The sequence below is a fragment of the Ptychodera flava genome, chromosome 12 (genome assembly GCF_041260155.1).
Source record: "Ptychodera flava strain L36383 chromosome 12, AS_Pfla_20210202, whole genome shotgun sequence".
Lineage (NCBI taxonomy): Eukaryota > Metazoa > Hemichordata > Enteropneusta > Ptychoderidae > Ptychodera > Ptychodera flava.
Window position 1 is genome coordinate 6,011,962 of NC_091939.1, and position 20,764 is coordinate 6,032,725.

At 34.3% G+C, this 20,764-nt stretch overlaps 1 protein-coding gene across 2 annotated transcripts in view; it reads right to left on the reverse strand.

Annotated features, from left to right (window-relative positions):
* Positions 1-5,368: 5,368 nt before the first annotated feature.
* The window catches only part of LOC139144798 (BICD family-like cargo adapter 1), a 43,654-nt gene continuing 28,258 nt past the window's right edge, over positions 5,369-20,764 (reverse strand). The window contains exons 6-11 of one of the 2 annotated variants that reach the window (XM_070715573.1): positions 20,271-20,540; positions 19,459-19,653; positions 17,925-17,963; positions 11,572-11,708; positions 10,855-10,975; positions 5,369-8,617 (exon numbers count right to left, since the gene is read on the reverse strand). In XM_070715573.1, coding sequence (XP_070571674.1) covers positions 8,501-8,617; positions 10,855-10,975; positions 11,572-11,708; positions 17,925-17,963; positions 19,459-19,653; positions 20,271-20,540 — 879 coding nt within the window. In that variant the 3' untranslated portion in view covers positions 5,369-8,500. The remainder of the gene's footprint in view (positions 8,618-10,854; positions 10,976-11,571; positions 11,709-17,924; positions 17,964-19,458; positions 19,654-20,270; positions 20,541-20,764) is intronic. The other variant, XM_070715575.1, reaches the window with a different exon arrangement.

The window sequence follows — 20,764 nt, forward strand, 5'->3', positions numbered from 1 at the left end:
CTAGTGCATCGTGTCCTGCAGCAGTGCCCTATACTTCAAAATGGTGATGGAAACACACATACATCTCAGGACATTATTGGTTTTTTTCCACACAGTTTGATTCAGCTCATGTTAACATGTATATTTTTATTAAAAATGGAATGAACTAATCTAATAAATGTACATATTACCGGTACTTGCTTTGAAACATTTGTATCTCTAGTGCTTGAGTGAAGCTTTAGATAGCGCCCTCAACAGGAAATTGATGAGAAGCTCTGAGATGATCCATGCATCGGATAGTGGATGGGTGTATACACAATAACCTAGCCATTAGTTTTACGATAAATTTTCATTTTGTCATATTTAAACTCGCAGGCAGAAAGCAGTTTATAAAAACAAAGTTCAGTGAGCTATCTAATTTTGGAAGTATATGGAAAACTGTAAAGGGTACAACCCATTTCTCAAGACCTATTTTCAGCATCAATATCTTGACAATGCTGTTTAAACACTGTCAACCACTTAGTTATAATATACTTCATCCTTGGAAAAGATAGCATTTTGACAGTGTTTATGCCCTCTGTGTTATCATATTAGTTCTATCACATTTATGCAGTACACGATCTTGTATCAACAACAGGTGAATCGATGCATTGCTACACACATAGGAAAAGTAAACCTTAAACTTGCAGCAAGATTGAATGAATGATTAAATATGCAGGTTTAAAACATTAAAATTAATTTTGCACAAATCAGTTTGATCCTAGGGAATTTGCTATAATATAGTATTAGAGTTCAAGAATTATAATGTAAATACGTTTACTGACCAGGTGTTCACATCAACATTGTTTTCTGATGAGCAAGCAATATCAATTCTGATCATTTAGGTTTACAGAAACTCATCAAATGCATTGCTTCGTGGAACTCATTTATGAAAACAGTTTTTGGAAAAACCATCTGTTTTCCTTCAGTTTGAAAGGCTTTAGAATTCAGATGTTTAGCCACAGTACTGAGTGTTTTTCATTACTGAAAAATAATGGTTTTCCTAATGTTGTTGCAGTTGCTTTCATACACAAAAATGTCGTTTGATATAGAACAATGATAAGAAATAGTAAACTCTTTTTGTTCTGTCCCTAGGCTTTGGTGATAAAACTTGATCAATAGTCCTCAATGTTGCAATTTGCATTTCATGACTGAATTAATTAATACATCAATGCCCTGCTGATACGATTTAATTCCTCTCAAGCAACTTGTCACCCTTACAGAGTTGTAAACAAATCTTGACGCCTGATAGCAAAATATTATTTGCAATTCAATCACAGACCTGTACCTTTTGTGTTAAAGAATCAAGATTTTCATTTATTATAAAATTTATTAGTGGACCTGTAGTTCGTTTTCGATGAAAGCAATTAAATAAGGGAAATGAAAGTACTGATTTGCTCGCGGGATATATTGAAAAAAATGAAAGTGTGACTGACAGAAATTTATCCTCATTACTATATATTAACAACCTGTGCAGCAGACACAAATTGATTAAAAGTCTTTTAGTTGGTCTGTTCTTCACTTGTGCTGTCAAATTAAGTATTTTTATAGGACAGCAGTGATACACAGTTTGGCATACAGAATCCCTTACAGTGCCACTATAAATGCCAACACCACTGTGTTTGCTTTCATGAACAGAAAAGTAGAGCACTTTCACGGCTTGGCTCTGCAAGGTGAATTAAGTTCGGTGAACTTTGTATGCAAATGACGGTAAGTTCAGGAATTACAAAAGCTGTTTACGTACAGGCAGATTCCATATGTGCCAAATATTATTGGAGAAATTTCATAAAAATATTGATTTGCTCTACAAAATATTCACTCACAATGTTCTGTTGCTAACAGGAGCCTTGCAAATGTAAAAATGCTTGTCAAAAATTGTAAAAATGCTTGGTGTTCAGTTTTGGACATGTTCTTCTTTCACCTGAAATGTACCATACCACACTCTCTATCACTTAGCTGTGGAAACGCAGCTATCTGTTGGTGGGGTAGCAGGGATCGCGATGCGGGTCAAAGGTCAACCCCACCATGGGGTTGACCTTTGACCCACATCGCGATCCCCGCTACCCCGCCAACAGATAGCTGCGTTTCCACAGCTATCTGTCAGTGTGTGTTGAGTAATAAAAGATTGATTGATTGATTGATTGATTGATTGTCAATGCTTACATTCGTATACAAGAATGCAAGAAATTGATTTTTTTCTCTGATTCTAACAAAATTATTTAGTAAAGAAAGATAATTTTTATCTATAAGGGCATATCATTGTTAAATAGAGTTTGAGCAGAAAATATCCCAAAAAACTATAAATTAGTGAGAAAATATTAACACTGTAAAACCATATTACAATGTTTTTCACAATTCTCTATGTGTATTTTATATTTGATTTGGAAAATGTCTTATTTTCTGTGTTTAATTGAAAAAAATTTTGAATTTCAAATTCCCTTTTATGAATCAGTCAAAATTGTTTCAAAATATAACATGAAATTAAACAATTGGAGCTTTATAAAAGAGAAACCATTAGTGAACAACATTTTCTGTGATCCCAAGGTAAAAACTAATCAGTGTTGTCATGGTGATCATCATCACTATCTTGTCAGTATTCTGATCAACAATATGGCTTCCTTGAAACTCACTTAAACCTTGAATGTAGAGATAGATATAAAGGTTTCAATGCTTTTCAGATCAAACAATGGAATAAAAAAGGAAATTTTACTAATTGTTACATACAAGCTATTCATTGACATATCACACAATCATAGAAATGGTTAAGTTTATCAACCATCTGAAAGTTTTAAACTATTTAAGAAAGTCATGGAATGGGAGTAAACTGATTGTGGACCATAGCTCTATTCTAGAATCTCTATTACAGTGGATGCGGGAGTTATTGGTACACGAGTCACTGTAATATTGAAAGTGAATGACCATTTGGTAATGATCGTCCTCTTTGTCTTAAGATAGAAAGAAGTAAGTTCAAACATTCAGGAATTTTGATAATCAATGATAAATCTGCATAAATGTACAGCCTTACACATTTTCATGATATTGTTACATCTCTAATTTTTTTTCTTTTTCTTTTCATTTCAAAGGAATATTTTTCTTTCTTTGGTTTCACTGAAAAACATTATTGATATATATTTTGGTTTCATATTTGTAGAATTAATAAGCTTTCCAACAGGAACAAACACCAAATATTTCACAAAATCACCATTAAGCTATGATATCTCATGTAGTCTATTTCTTGCTTGAAAAAAGTGATTAGAATACATAAAAGGGGCGAGAGCATTAATGAGACCAAGTATATAGTAAAACTACTGTCCTTGAATTGTTTTGCCCATTTCTACTTTGCCAATTTTGAAATTATTTTGAAACTTGCCACAAATCAGTCTCTAATTGCAAATTTTCTCTCAAGAAGTGATTATCTTCTAGTATTTTCATGCGTGGGCTCGAACACATTTTTTGGATGAAAAATTTAGTTTATCTTTTAGGGGCAGTTGCAATGACCAGGCACTAAATGTCATAAAATTAATGTGAAAATGACTTTCATTGGACAAAAAAGGGCCAATGAAATGGAAGCCCTTTCTCAATGCCGCTGTCACGGGAGGTGTGAAATACTTTATAGTACAATGTACTTAAAAATCAGAAAATCTTCAGAATAGGCATAGTAAACTGCTCAGGCCTTGGGCCAACATAGATCTTTTATTCATGTTTTATCCAGCCAGCCAAACAATGAATGACTGTCAAAAAGAAAATATCATGTCAAGGGGCCACTCAGAGTGACTGTAATTTGTAATCTTCATTGAGCCCTTTAAGTATGATGACATCAATGAACACCTATGGTACCTGGGTTCAATACACTCATTTTCCTAACACATTTATATAGGTCACATTTGTTTTTGTGTAGTATTGGATTCAATATTTACAGCAGAGTTGTGTGCATATTTCCTTGAAAATTAAACAGTAGCACGCAGTTTTCTGGTAATTCCATGAATACTAGTAATCCAGCAAATTCACTAGCTTTGTAGTACATGCACCCCATTAAATAACTATTTGTAATTTGTATTTCAGTCACAATGCATTCGTACAACATGTCATTGGTGAATATCTAGGTGGTGGGCATGTATACATAGGATTTTACTGTTTGAGTTACTTGCAAATTGGGACTATCTCTTTTGTATCTGATCATGTTTCTTGCTAACCAGCATTAAAACAGAAAAGTTTCAGCTACTTTCACCAAGAAATGCTGACCTACTTTCATACCATTTACTATAACATGACTTCAAGCAACCAAGTGGAAAATAAAATGTGTTTTATATATTTTCACGGTGCATTATTTAACCGTGCTCTGAAGAAATGAAATTGGTTTGAAATTGTAAATTAAATGTTTTGAAAAAAGTGAATTTACCGCAATATTGGGGTAAAAATATTCAGACTTTGAAAATTTTTATGTCCTATTTTGTGTACCCTCTTATCCTTTTACTATTGTTTGTTTTGAGTTACACAAGCAAGTTCTGAAAACAAACCAAGAAATAAATGTAGTTAGGTGTAGGTGTTGACATTTTTTATATCACAGTAATAGCCAAATATTGTCTGTTAACCTTGAAAATAGATCTAGAACAAACTATTGACATAGCCATATATTACTATGGTATTCTTCATAACAAGTACAGAATTAACATTTTGTGACATTCATTCCAAGTTGTGTGTCTTCCAAACAAGAATGGTATTTTGTCACTGCAATTTTGAAATCATTAATTTCAACTGAAAAGCATTATGGATTTTACATTGTGTAGTTCCACACACCATAACTGTGAAAACAAATACACGGAAAACAGTTTCTTTGTACAATGGAGTCACAATGAACAACATTACACTTTGGGCATAGCGTTAAATAATCAATGAATGCCTTGATAATAACATGATAGAAACTTAATTATGGGAGAATTCTATCATATTATAAGGTCAATCAATCTTGCATTTTCATTTTATCCTTTTCTTTCATATATAAAATACAAATTTTGCAGACCTATATCTCTGTTTGGTTATTTTTCTAGCCATAAATACACAGATATTAGAATAGTAGGCTATTATTTGAGGTAGGGGTAGCCAGGGATGTTTATGACCCCTACCTACAACAATTGCCCACCGCCCATTCTTGCGAGCCAGAGCATAATTTCCGCTCCGCGGATCTACACAAAAATCAAGCCTCTTTGTGGGTAGTGCCAAGCTGTTGCCGTAAAGGAGCGCATGGTTTACGACGATACCACCACCATGACACTGCATATTCACAGCTGTTTTGAAACTGATATAATATTCCAATCCTGTTCACTTTCATTTGACAAAAATACCACACATAAAATTTTCAATGTTTCTTTAATATAATATTCATTTAATGGCGACTCAAGATGAACCATTTCAGTTTACAACTATTACAGACATTTTGAAAAAAAAACCCAGATTGTCATATTGTCATTTTGAAATCACTTTCCATTATCTTATCATCTCAATGGTTTTTCTATATTTACACGAGCATTTTTTGTCTACACTCTTCTGTGTTAACAACAATCACTCATATACTTCCTGTGTGGATGTATTAAAATAATACACTGATTGTACAGTTCATTTTATTTTCATCAAATAATCATCAGATTTTTGTTCTGTCAAGGAGAGTTCATTTCGTATACATCCAAAATAAGGTAAATAAAAATGATGAAGAAAAAGGAAATTCTGTTAGTTTTTGCACTGATGAGGTACTGGCAGTCAAAAGGCTATGAAACCCTTTCATTTGTCTCATTTGGGCTGACCCTATTGCCATGAATTACAAACTTGAAGATGGACTGACACATTGAGAAATAGGGAGATTGCAGAAAATTGAATATGGGATGGGATAGAAAGTTAAATATGGAATAATAGAGTTGGTTTAACATTGGTCCGGATAGATTTAAACCTCATCTATGTCACTTTTTCAGCTGTTTTCCAGTCCAGACTGACACAATGCAGTGCTATAATACATATTCCTGCAAAGAATGGCTTACATAGACACCAAAAATGGCCACTTTTTAAGCACTTTTAATTTATCATAAATATGAAATATTCAAGTTTCATTATTATTAACTTGATTTTATGATATCCCTATGGAAGCACATATTTTACTTTCCTTTTACGACTTTGTATTACTATGCTGCAATTAATATATCATGGTGATATAGTCTGGTTGCACCTTTATAGTGCATACAGGAATCTAATTATTACGCTCTATTTAATTTGTTTTTGAAACAAAAGTTATTTATGAAAACCAGATTTATGTTCTTGTATAAGACATTTTTTATTTCTTATTTCAATTTGACTTGAGGCATTTTTTCTGACTTGAACCAAAAAAGGCAATCACAGCAACTATGCCCCAAGTTACATTTGAAAGTGGGTATCGCGTGACATATCATCTTTCATGTATTTTTGTCAGTTTTGTGAGCTGGTAAAAGAACATTTTTCATTCTATCCTAGTTTAGGTATTATTTTGCCAGTAGCACATTTGGACTGGATAGTTGTGTTCCTATGAAGGATAATTCTTCTATGCTGAGGTCTTGAAAAGTTTCCTTGCAAAGAACTGCTTTTGTCAGTCTGGGTTGAGACTTAGAGCCAAATGTTCATACACCAAAACTTTCGGAGTGAAACGACCAGAGTGCCTGTTGAGCTAGCTGATGTGCCATGAATCACAAAAGTGTCTCTATGAATGGACAATGCTAAATATTTGTAATTATTTCATGACTGGTGTTGGGCTAGAGAGTTCGGAAGAACTGAGAAATGTTGCCCGCCAGAGGGCGCTCTGATAGCCACTCAATGAAGCAGATTCTGCAAATCTCCACATCTTTCATTTCAGATAAACATGATCTACGGAAAATTTCAGTCTTTCAGTTACTAGGGTTAATAGCCTTTAAATTCAATTATAGATACAGTATAAAAAGATAAGGAGGTACATTAAATTAAATTTACATCGAAGAAAGTATCCCTATCTTGGTCAAAAATAAACATCAATTACAGCCACTTATTCTAACAGAGTTACAAAAATTATTGATATAGTAAGAGCATTTTTTTAATTTTGAAATATAATGACAGTATTGCACAAAGAAGTCACAGCTCAAAGCTATCCATAGTACTATCTGACAACTTTCAAAATTTAAACATAGAACGAACATACACATATTAAATAACACATTTTCTATCAGACAAAACATTTCCCTTTGGGTTATCATCAAATTTTATCTTTTTCTCTCTTCAACAAAAACCAAAGCTAACCCTGATTTGTTTCATACTATTTCAGCGTCAAAACACAAAATTTGTTTCTGTATGAGGTTCCACACGACTGACCTTGAACTTTTGAGGTGAAGGAAATACATAATAACACAGGATGAAAATTCATGGAAAAAAAAGCAACAAAATGTGACAAATCTTTGTAGAAAATGAATATTTTGCACATGTGATATTAGATTTTACAAATGAATCACATATATCTAGGAACACTATTACAAACATAAAACATTTGCAAAAACAAATTCACTTCTGAATCAGTATTTTTTAATATACTGCAATCCCAAAGATTGAGATTTGCACATCATGTTTTCTCAATGCAAGAAAAACTAAATTCTACAGGCAGATTGTGCAAACAAAATAAATAAACTCTTGCTTTTGGTATATAAATTATTTTTAAGATAAAATATTTGCAAGTTAAGCCCGATGTTGATCTGAGTAGAATAAGACATAGTTTTCTTACACAATATTGGTTTAATTCATTGGATTGGAAAATGCAAAATTGTCGACCATAAGATTGGTATGTTTTTGGAGTAGAGTGTATGTTTGGGCCATACCATACCATATCAAGGGGTGGTCAACTTGTTGGCAGTGTTTAATTGCTGGACGATTCCGCAACATGTGTGTAAACACAGTGATATTAATGTACCTCACTTCATGTCCAGCGCTTTATTTATTGTATGTTTCAATCAGTAATTTCACCAGGGAAGAGGTATTATGTGTCTTTTTGACAGTACTGCAGCACTAAGTTTCCGGAGTGCATTTGGACGTGTTTTGGAGTGCCATTATTAAAAACAAGTTCACTGCTACCTCTAGCACTTCCTTTGGTAATACTGAACCCGAATCAAAATTATCAAAATTAAGAGTCAGTTTTATATCAATGTACACTAAAAATTTCATATGGCAAGCGTTGACAAATCAGTTATAAATTTTATTTTAAAATTTTATATGTAAACAGACGTAACAAACGACTAAATCTGTAGTCTGTTATTTGTGTCCTTATAGGACAACATGGCAGGTTTAGTTCAAATTTGTGTATTTCTGGAAAGTTGAGGATTTGGACGAAATAAATGGCCGTCTGAACAACTGTAAATACTCTATATCATTAATTCGGCAAGGGTTCCAAGGTCACCAAAGGTCGTATTCTCTATACAGTTATATACATCTTGGCAGACATTGTTTATCAACTCCAGAAACTTAGTTTTTTCCTCCTGGTGATCGGCGTGATGACAGTGCTGTTGCTCTCGTCTTCGTCTAGTTTCTTCTTCATTCTGATGCCCAGCAATGACTCCATATCAACCTGACAACAGATACCAATACTTTTTAGGTTGAGTTGTGTTAGGAAATTACAAACTAAGCTAGGTATAAAGCTAAGGCAAGTTACGGTAAGGTAAAAAATACCGCAATTGTACGGTGTCGCTCAAATTTGATCAGAATTGGTATATACCAGTATGGTTACCAAAGATCAACAATAAATATTGTTTCTATCTGTTCAGTGCAGGAAAATTCTATGTTAATGTTATGACAATGATTTCTGCACAGTACAACCAGAAAAACAACACGAAATATTTAAACCAGAAAAAAAGAATGACAAAAGTAAATAAGGTCTGAAACTTTAGGTACTGGATGTCAACTTTAGCAACATGCACAGCACTACAGCTAGCCCCTCTTAGTTTGAGCATAGACAGTCTTCCCCCCTCTACTGTCTATGGTTTGAGCAGGTCTGTTAATATGTAACAGTTCATAAACAATGACAGGAAATGACTCAAGCCTGTTTCAGTCACTGGCATGCCATCACTCCTGCACATTTGCAGGATTTCGCTTTTTCTTACCTCATTTGCACATTTTTGACACTGACATGTTCATTTGAATAAATTCACATCTCAACCCCTGCATCTACCTGTACACCAAATACTGAGATTGTAGCTTTGGCCGTATGGGAGCCTTTGTGTGTGACGGACATACATCCGCACATACATACCCACAAACATACAGACATACAGATGCCACCGACTCATCATATAAGCTCTTTTTTGTATTTATATACAAAACCAAATATGAGCTAAAAAACAAATATCAGAGGATTCAACTACAAGCTGCAGGAATAAAACACAGGTGAACAACAAAAAAAATTGTTTGAATTTCTGTTGGCATCAGCAAATATGTGTGCCTTCCTTTACCATATTTTGTAACAGACCTGATATTGGACTCAGCACTCTTGCTTTCATTTCAAACTTTCCATTTATGGCTTTGACTGTATATTCATTAATCTGTTTATTTCTTTTACTCTTTTACACAAATGTTAGCATACATCAGCTGAAGATAACATATAACACTCCTTTTGCTATGTTTTGGTCTATTCTGCAATGACTGTTTTCTGATCAATCGGGTACATGAATTAATGCAAAGAGCAATTAAATCACTGAGTGATTTAATTGAATACATCTAACTCAAGTTCACCTCTATCAAATCAAAAGACAGTGAAAACACTAGTTACCTATGGCTTAAAAATAAGCCTACATAAGCAGTTGACCAGAACAGTATCGTTAAAGGCCTGTGTTGGCACCAGATTGTCTCATCAGAAAATTTACCCACAAGATTATAATTTCAATGGAAAACAAAAGGCTATCACACCTCCATAATCCTCTTACAGACCAGAACAAAGGCGATCCCAGGGATCGCGAACAGTGCCTTTAAAAGTTGAGTTGATTTATCTGTCCCCTGAGGCGAATCCTACCTTGAAAGCAGCGGGGCGGATTTGTGGAAGTTCAAGGCTTCAGTAAGCATCATTTGATAGCCTAGCATAGTGAGATGACTTGTATGTTTTTTCTCTATATAAATGTTAGAGGCTTTATGAAGTTTTATTGTATTTTGCAAAGCTGTACTTCTCATTTCCCAATAAAAGGAGTCTGCAGTCTTTATGTTTGCAAAGAGAAATATAAATTTATGTTGTGTATTAAAACAAGTTACAAGGAGGCATTCCCACAAACCAAGCTAGTACATGCACAATAGATGTTCCCATGAAATATATTCTATCATTTGTGATGGAAAATACTCTGTATGTTATTCAATATTTTTTTCAGAATTTCATTTCTGTGATATCAAAATTTTTATACTTTAAATGTGAATGGAGTACACACTGCTGCTTGTTCTACTCAACATTATTGCGCACCTAGACATGCTAATAAATTGACAAAGAGTAGCTTCTCTGGGTATACAAATTGATGGTACCTGTATTTGCATTATAATAAATAGAAACCTTACATGTACAGCAACGGGCATTTCATCTACAGAAAATCATGTAGGCAACACATATATAAACTAATTAAGGATATAATTGCATTCATTATACACTGAAGCTTCATTAATTTTCTTCACAAGACATCCATATAGAGCAATATAGGATTATATAAAATTGAAAATTATGGTAACGACTAACATATATATGTAAGTAAGAAAATACTGTACATTCACATGACTGATGGGAATCACAATCTGGGGGTCATTTCTTTGCAATGAATGCTGGGTAATGCTTACCTGCCACTGGTCTAATTGCTGTGATAGTTCAATCTTTTGTTGTATAGCTTCCAGTAACTGGCTGTCTAAATTCATCAGGTCTATTTTGGCTCTGGTTAACTCCAATTCAGCTGAATTTTTCCTGCAATGGCAATTTCAACAATTGTTTTTGGTTAATATCAGTGTTACAATTACCAACCAACCAGTTTGTCACTCTTTGAACATAAACATACATATATATACTTTCACATGATTTCAATCACTTTATAGGCTTAGTTTCATTCTAGAGCAAATGGTGCCAATAATGTTGTTTTTATTTACTTTTATTTTTGCTTTCAATAAAGATCCGAGTACTGACATGAAAACATCAGGACTGGAATGTCTGAATGAAGCAATAATTTTCACACGTAAGATGCCATTTTTTTTCTTCACTATTCAGAAGAGTACACTACGTACATCTGATCATACAGACAATGATGTATTCTGTCAAATCTTAAGTCCTTGTCTAATTCTTTTTTTAATATTAATGTTTTTCAACAGCTGAAAGCCAAACTCAGCCTGATGTGGCTAGTGTGATAGACATGAGCAAGGAGGATAAATGGATATTTCCTTTTTTATTTGACTTTAGGATGCGTCCCAAGGCGTGAAGAAATATCTGCGCTTTTCATCACAAAAAGATGCTTCCAACTGCCAGGAGAACCTATGTATAACCAGATATCAGGTGATATGTCCACTTACTTGGCAACAGCTTCATCTCTCTCCATCTTTGCTTTCTGGACCATTTCTTCATTTTTCATCATTTCATCTTGCCTGTGACGTTCAAGCCGAAGCCTGTCGTCTTGCAACATGTCGATTTCCCGCTCCCTGTCACCTAACTGGAAGGAGCGAAAAACAGAAAATTCATTCAAATGTCACTCATGTCTCATAAAACACATGGCAAATATGCATAGTATAGGTTCACTTATATGTATCAGTCATATTTTGTGGTTTCACAATACTTTAATGCGCAAATGCAAATTGCATGGTACAGCCAGTGCAAACCTTGTCACCTCTTGACCCTTCACCTTTGACACCAATCGATACACAAAATGCTCAGTGCTTTTCCGTACATTTTGGTAAGCAAAATGACTGTGAAAAGTCCGTCAACAAGCTGGTTTGGTTTTGCACATAGAAACCCTGCTTACCCCATGCAAATTATGAAGCAGTAATATGAAAGTACTGCCGTCAAAATTGGCGTTCATAAAAGCAAAAAATTTTTGACTGCAGTGATAAAAGTAACCAGTTTGCACAATGCTGTACAATTTCATGTTCAGATGTTTAAATTTTGTTGCAACAGCTTCATATGGCACTTCACTGACAGTTTTGTTATTGGTTCTGCTGAGCAGAACAAGCTATGGTTTGATCTGTCTCTCAGCACTGAAAATCAATCACATAAAATCCACTTCGAGTGACAGGTTCACGACGTGCCTTATTACTTCCCTTTACCAACCCCTGGCAACTCACATGTTGTCATGGAAACTAATTACTTCAATACCAGCAGGTATATGGCAGTTAAAGTGACACATACTTATTGCGTAATGACTAATTTCAGGGAACAATTCATTTATTTATTCAAAAATTGAAGGGTTTATTGGACAGGTCTTGTAAGTTTGCTTTTGTCAGGAAAATTTCAGTGACTAACATTTTAACATCTGATTCCGTAATGACATGGCTCATGTTTACAGCAGGAAAGCCCCACTAGCTGTATCTCGTAGCAATGCCACAAAAATACCATCAAATCTTGAAGCGATGTTTTTGATTCCCGTTTATTTAGCGAAATTGTCTTTGAAAAGTGTCACTCTTTCAATCCTTGGTGACTTATTTGGTCAATTAAATCCGGGCACTTATGCGTACCGGTATATTTGTAGCAGCCATATTTGAGTTGTATCTGAAAAATTATTTAGTTGTCAAAAATCTACGTTGTGCATTCATAAACAATATTTAAAAGATGTTCTTGATCACAACTATTGTTAGCATTTTTGCATATTTAAAGTTGCATTTAATTTCAAACTATCTTATCAAATAAATATGCAAAAAGAAACAGCTAATAGGGCTTTAATCTTAATTATTAAGGTCATAACAGACAAAGCTTACAACTAAAAATATTCCAAAACCTTTTGATCAATTATTTTTCTACTGTATATTCTGAAACAGGTTTTACTATTTTCACATTTTTGCTAATAAAATAACCTTAGTATACAAAGTTGTTGCACTTGGATGAAGACACTCAATGTAAAGTGTTTGAGACAACTTGTCAGCCAGTGACTATTTCTAAATTTGTGAAATACAGCACTTATTCAACACTAATCATACTAAATGATATGAACCCATCTGGTTGTCATGGTAATTAACAGTTTATATTTTTACACTTTATTAAACACCATTGTAAGTTTAACATGATTTCATTTAGTAGAACATTACATTGTGTCTGATCTGAGCCTTGCTTCAATCACATGGTAAATTAACTCAAACAGACAAGAATGAACTGTTACATCTAACTTTTTATCAGAGTTTTCAGAGGACAAGCTGTTTCTAAGTATTTATATTGCTTGACAGGCCAGTGGCTGGAACTTTTTGATGTTTCGTTATTTTTGTTTTGCATATGTCAACAACACATTCTTTCCCAAAGCATGTCAAAATACACTAAACCTGTCAACTTAGCCTATACATGTGTTGACTGGATTGTTAATGTCTACAAGTGAATTCTGATCCAGTCTAGAATTCATGTGTTAATAATAACAGAGCATTTTACACGTATAGACACTGTGTTGACAAGCTATATAGCAGGTGTTTCAACATGCTTTGAGGAATTAAATAAGAACTTGATTTTGACCTACAAACCAAATATGATGAAAAAACTTATCAAAAGTTACTGTTACTGGTCTTTCTGAAGTACCAGCAGCAGCATCCGTTGATTCAGAATATTAGTTTCAACACTTTTTATGTCATCTGTTCAGATTGTTCACACGCCAAGAGTTTAGCTCATCATAAAACTGCCTTGTATGAGTGCTGGCAGCACGTATTGTTGCTAAGTGAATGTATTGGTGTAATGTTGTAAGCTGTGTTTGTTATAAATTTTTTGTTTTCTAACAGTCACAGTTAGGAATTAGTGTCCAAGAAACAGAAAACAATGCATAATCAAAGAATTCTGTTCTTTTTTCCCTTGCTCAGTCAGTCATTTTGACCCAAAGTGAAGTGATTTGTAGTTTGTTGGATCAAACAGCACAAAGTAACTTCTTTACATAGCAAACATATACTAAAATATCTTTCGAAACATTTTACCGAAGATCAACTTTTGTAAAATAAAATGTCAGCACAGCAGTATGCAAGCAGTTTGGTGGATATCACATCCCACACATGCTCCGTGACAACCCTGTGGCCTTTCAAACCCTGACTAGAATAAAGATGTCACAAATTCCCCCATCACACACAAAATTCATGAGGAATAGCCAGATACAATTTTGATCTATGGATGAGAAATATCATAGTTGACTGCTGAATAGACTCTAAAACTTTAAAATTATAGCAGCTGTCCCTGCTGGCATTAAAAATTCTGTACTTTTATTAATATTGTAGCTGAGGAAAAGGTACCATTGGTTGCTATCATCCATGACTCGGATGTTAGTGAAAAAAAAAAGCCAGTATGGAAACACTTATGTGGGATTATTCAACAAGTATTCAAACAGCACACATGTAGGGCAGTTCATCATATGATGATGTTTCTTTGGAATAATGCAATGTATCAAAATAATGAAAAGTTTTCATACAATTGGTTGATCATGTTGTCATAGCAATAAACACTGTCTTGATGCAGAATATCAGATGCTTCTGTGCACAAACTGTCCAAGACCTGCGTCAATTCACATTATCAAAATATCTATATCCTTCCTACTCAAACGGATCGTCAGGAAGACTTGAATGTGTAGGCAGTATACTACCCACCTTTAATTGCCACCATTTGCCTACAGCTGCTGAATTTAAACAAATCGCTTATCCTCTCTGCCTAGTTTTGTTCAAGTTTCCATGGAATTAACGAATTATCTCTATCCCACCTGCTGTCATATTTGATTATCTTTCCATTAATAGAAGAACACTGCAGGCTGAAAACATTTCTAAATTATTGAAACTGCCATCACACTTTCTTATGTGTTCTGTGTACGGTTTTCAACAAATTGCAACAAAAATGAACTTTGTTGCAATATGCTTGCGAAATCTCTCTGACAACTAATTTACGTATTCTTGAGGGCACATCTTCCATTTTGCTATTAATTTTTCAGACATAAAATGTCATGCTGTTGTGACAAAAACCCTGGGGATGTTAAGAAAGTGGAATATTTCAGAAATAATACGGAAAACAAATGATACTTGTTTCCCCTACAGCAACGATAATAATCTCGCATGTTTTCCCCAGAGCAACAGACAAATGATTTTGTTTCGTTCAGCCAGTGCTACTCCCTGGTGAGACAATAGCTGATCACATAACACAACGTCATGCAAACATGGATATGATTCCTTGAATATGACGTGAAGCAAGTTTTTGTCCAAATATGGAAAGTTGGAGGCCGTCACTGTAGATACTGCTTGGGCTGACATTTGAAAAGAGTCATCAATAAAACAGCCACGTCTTTTAAATCTGATTTGTGTCAAATACAAATGATAGGGACTAGAGAACGATGTGATTTTCCTTAAAGTTATCTGCACAGTCATTTCTTTTTGTTAAAGACAATCTTGCTGAGTACTATTAGTCCTTTCCTTCCAGACAGTATCACCAACTCCATCTGCCTAGTCAGTAAAAAGAAGCAGTGAACTTACACACATTTTAATCTCCTTAGCATGGTATATTATAGCAGGTTTATTTCATACAAATCATGTTTATAGTACAGCACCCCTGTTTTCTGGTGCCTTTACATGTTATAGTCTTTGTTATGAAAATGCAAATGTATGAGACTTGTCCTAAAAAATGACTTATGACCTTAGCAAGATGAAGGATCTTATGTACATGTTAAACTTTGGTTTGTATTTTGTCATAATCTCTATTAATTTTGGAAGATTTAGTTCATCATTTCATGAAAAAGATAATTCAAAAGTGCCTTTGAAAGTGTACTTTCTCTTTTTCCCCTCATGATTTTTTTTGTTGAAGTTTCAAACCTGACATGGTGATGCACTTCAAACAAACAAAATGATATTTTAGCTATAATACTACCATTTAATCACATTGGCAAGCTTCTGAAGTAGATTCTTAAAAATTATAATTACAGTTACAGTTAAAATCTTGGGCTGAATATTGTATATTCATTGAAAATTTTTTACCATTTTTGTCTACACTTGAACAATTTTTGATAAAATTTTTAAAAAGTTCTGCAGTGTACGCAATATATTATGTCTATTGTACATATTTTTCAGTACTCTCTAAGGATGCGGTGGCTTGACATATTTAATTTACAGTTTTCTCCGATTTTTCTCTTTTACTTTTTGATTTATGCACAATTTTGATGATTTCAGAACTTCTCCTGACTTTCTTTTTCCATATATTGCAATTTTCACCCAACGTCTTTCAATCACCTGGGTTAAATTATTAACTCAAAATAAGAAAAAAACCAATGTAGTTTTGAGCTCAAAAAATGACAAATTCATATTTATCACTAGGAATATTAATGGATAACAAGATGGAGGTAAACTAAAATTTCACTGAGACTTTCTTTTCCCATATATTGCACTTTTTACCCAGCGTAGGTTTGAAGTTTTGTTCAAGCAGCTGTTACTACAGTAGACATGCAGAACATGAGAAATTTTACAATGCCATCACATTCTCTTTCATAACTCCCCTGTATGTGGGAGTGCAACTTGTTTTGCCAACAACTCTTTCAGTATAAACAAGATCATGTGAACGGACCATGTGACTTCCTAACCACATGAGACTGATAAAAATAATGTCCACAAGAACAATTTGTGCTTAGATGCTACGACTCAAAACTGTACATGTAGCTAACAGTAGTCAAATGTTGTACAGCAAAATTGATTAAAAGCCAGACTTGGAATCGTTAGAGAAAATTGATGGTACTCTGCAAATAAATCAAGTGGATGTCGAAGGTCTTCCAGTTTCCAAGGCAATTATCTATTTGATCCATTTTCTATCTCAAACAATGATAGGTGTCTCATGAAAATAAGGACCTTTCCGTGATAGGCAAAGAGACAACAATGAGATAAAATGATGATGCCTCTTTACAGATATAATGCATCTAATCCAGTATGAGATAATGATATCCTTGTGTATTATGGATTAAACCTGAATCCTCTTATGTAGAATTAGACAACAATTACTCCTTCAGAGTGATGGAATGAAATTACCTGTGTTATACAAATAATATTATACCCTACAGCAGGATGTAGGATCGAAGAAGGGTATACAATTTGATTTTGGGATGTTGTGTCAGAGCACACAGAGCCTCGATCAATCTATGTTGCTTTCAAGGATGTCAACTTGGAATTATCCTTTCCACTTGAGATGTTACACAGCAAACAGTTCAGTTCACTGTCAAATTTGATTAATGGGTGATTGTATTAAACCAGCTTTGCAATGTCAGAATAACTCTCGGCAAATCAGTTTTCATTTCTATTTTTATCACTGTAAAATACTGGCATATGAAGAGAGTAGACGTGCTGTCTTTGAATATATATTATAAGCAGCCATGCCCTCAGGACAAACACACAGGATACTAAGCAATAAAATTGAGTTACGGCATGCACTGTTCTGGCTTTCATCATGCAAGAAATAAAAGTATACGTTCTCAGCATGCAAATGATATGGAACACAGTGTATCTTTAACGCATGAAGGGTGAAATCTACAATACAAAGCCTAACGCAGTCTCTATGGAAGAGGCAAGACAATCAATCAGCCAGTCATGTGACCTGTGATGTAATGATGGAAAACCTTATATAGGTAATAACTGACCTTATGAATGAAAGTGACAAATTTTATTGCTATGAAAATTATTGAAATAATGAAGGGTTTGATAAAATTGATAGTATTAAGATGGAAGATAACAGTTACCTGCACAAGGGAGGCATTATCAGCAACAAATTGCCTTGCCTGTGTTATAGAGAATGCAGTCGATCAGTCATTCACATTCAGGGGCCAAGGAGGTAGACAGGTAAATATTCATGTTCAAGGGTCAGGAGCAGTCAGTTATTCACATTCAGGGCACGATATCAGCCATGGTTGAGGGGTCAGAGTGAGAGAGAGAGAGAGAAGAGAAAAAAAAAGACTCGCACATTAGTGTTGTACAAGAAAGGCGAAACAGCATATCATGCATTATGAAAGTTGCTTACATATACAAACTATAATTACCAAAGTAGTGTGTTTTCCTTGCTTTGAAAACGGTAAAACAATATTCCACAAAACAGTAAATGTAAAAACATACTACTTCAGAAAGCAGAACAAAAATTGTCAGCCTTGCGTTGTAAATCAAGGGCTGCATACTCTATTGGGTGCAGTGCATTATTTGATCAAACTATTAGCTATTTCATTTGATCTGATGTAATATGGCATACTGCACAAATTCATTTTCTCTGAACAATACCAATGCTAAGCAATCAAAGCTGTGATGGATGGCTTTCCACGAGAAATTAGATTTGCAAATAAATCGGCCCCCGAGTTTGTTCAATACTACACGAATAAGCTATCTTCCGAAATCAAGACAAATAAAATTGCATGTGTAACCACCCTGACAGTTAAAATATCAATGGCTTTTGAATTCGCCTATGAAATAATTACAGCTGCAATAAAAATGCGTCATTGGTGAATTAAATATGAATGTTGGGCAATAAAACCTTTCATTAACAAGAATGAATTCTCCCTGTGTAGAAAATTTATCACATACATCATTTGGTTTAAAAATATAGTGTGGAACTGATTATTAAAAACATCTTTATAATAAAACAAAAATTCACTCATGGCACTTGATGAAGCTACATTGTAAGAATGGATCACATGAGATTTTTAATTCCCAAGGTAGAGGTGAGGTCGTTGGTTACAGTAAAAAAATTATGATACACTAATAAACATCATGTATTCAACTGTGGAATAGAATCCTGTTCAGAATTGAAACACTGTAGAGGAACTGTTCTCTTACTCTGAAGGGATTACAGATCACAACTGCTTGGCTGAATTTAGTTTAAAATATGCTAATTTTTTGGAATAGAACTTGATCAAAATTACCTTCCATGAGTTCAATATGAATTGTTTGTAAACAATCTGAACATTTGGCTGTTTATTTTTGAAGTATCAAAATTACACACATTCTTGTTTGTTGATTAGAGCCAAATTAAAAAAAAATGGGGGATTTTGTTGAAAACAGATTTGCAGGAATTCAGCTTCATAAGAAGAGCATTAAGCTTCATGGAGTGCTTACAGTGTGTGTGTATTTCTCTAATCAGAAGACTCTACGTTTCTTGAATAAAGTTGGGTAGAATAAATGGCCGAGCTGTTCTGAAGATGAATTGATCATTATTGATGTGAGATCAAAGTGCACTTCAATGTCACTTTCTACCATGGTTTCAACACATTGAGTAAACCCACCACTCACCTTTGAGGAAAGCACATCAATCTCTTCAGTTTTCATTCGAAGTTCACCACTCTGTCTGTTAATTTCTGATTGCAATATTCCCATGTGATCTTGCGTGTTCTGTAGTTCGTCCTCCAAACACTGGATTCTCTTCTCCAACAGTGCAAGCTCGGCCTTGGTTCTTTGGAGGCTGGCACTACTTACTTTGCTGGCAGACTACGATGAGAAATCAAAATTGGAAGTAAGACAGAGAGCTTACGTGAACTGATTAGATTTCTCTTCGCATCAGTATTTGATGACGAACAAAAACAAAAACCTATGGCACCATGGAGAACTCTAACAATATTTCATCAAACACATTGTCAAAAAGGTGACTATCTTAAGTCCTCTTGGGGAAACAAAGATATATGCCTTTATTTGTTGTATCAGGTACTCAAATGTTTGGTGTAATGGAGGATATTGATGGCCTTGGGTTGGAAAATCTGGATTGTTACAGAATCTACACTGTTATGAAATCTTGAACGCAATCAACCAAAAGAACTTCTCCGTATAGAAATCTAATGAGTGGTTTTTTGAACTGCCTTGAATGATAACAAACTTGATTTAGCAAAAACAGACTACAAGCAAAGCAGTCATGAACTCTTACGTTAAACAAACCACACTTTCCAATAACTTAATTTTCTAAAATCCCTCTAAGGGGATGAAGACTCTTGTGTTTCTTGTGTCATGTGTTCAAATATTGGATGTTTGTGAGTACCGGTACTTGGGGTCAGAGGCTATGGACATCTAGAAAACCAAGACTAGAAACAAGTTATCACTGAGAGGAAACTTACCGCCAAAGTCAGTTGTTTCTCAATAGTTTCTTGAACTGCCTTTCTGATGTCATCAATCACATCTTTCAAGTTTCCTGGCTGGAAACAATCTTCATCATCATCATCCTCTATATCATCATCATCATCATCATCATCATCATCATCATCGTTTTGTGGTGATCTAACTTCGTCAGGTTCCTCAGCATCAGTAAGAGACAGAGAGAACTGTTTCTGCAAATCTTTCAAGATTTCTCTGAGTTTCAAGCAGGACTGTTGAATCATCAGTTTCATCTATAAACCATAATGTACACACAGGTGTTACCATGGTAACAGCAATGAAAAGGACAGCAATATTTAAAATCAAGAAGTGTATTCTACAGAATATAATTTCCTTGTGGAAATCCCTGCCATCCTTTTGTGGAACTCTTTTCCCTTCTCAATTTTTGACCTCTTGCAAAGTTTGACAGCAAAATCAAAACTGAACTTCAAAATTGAACTTGGAAATAAGGAAGTCT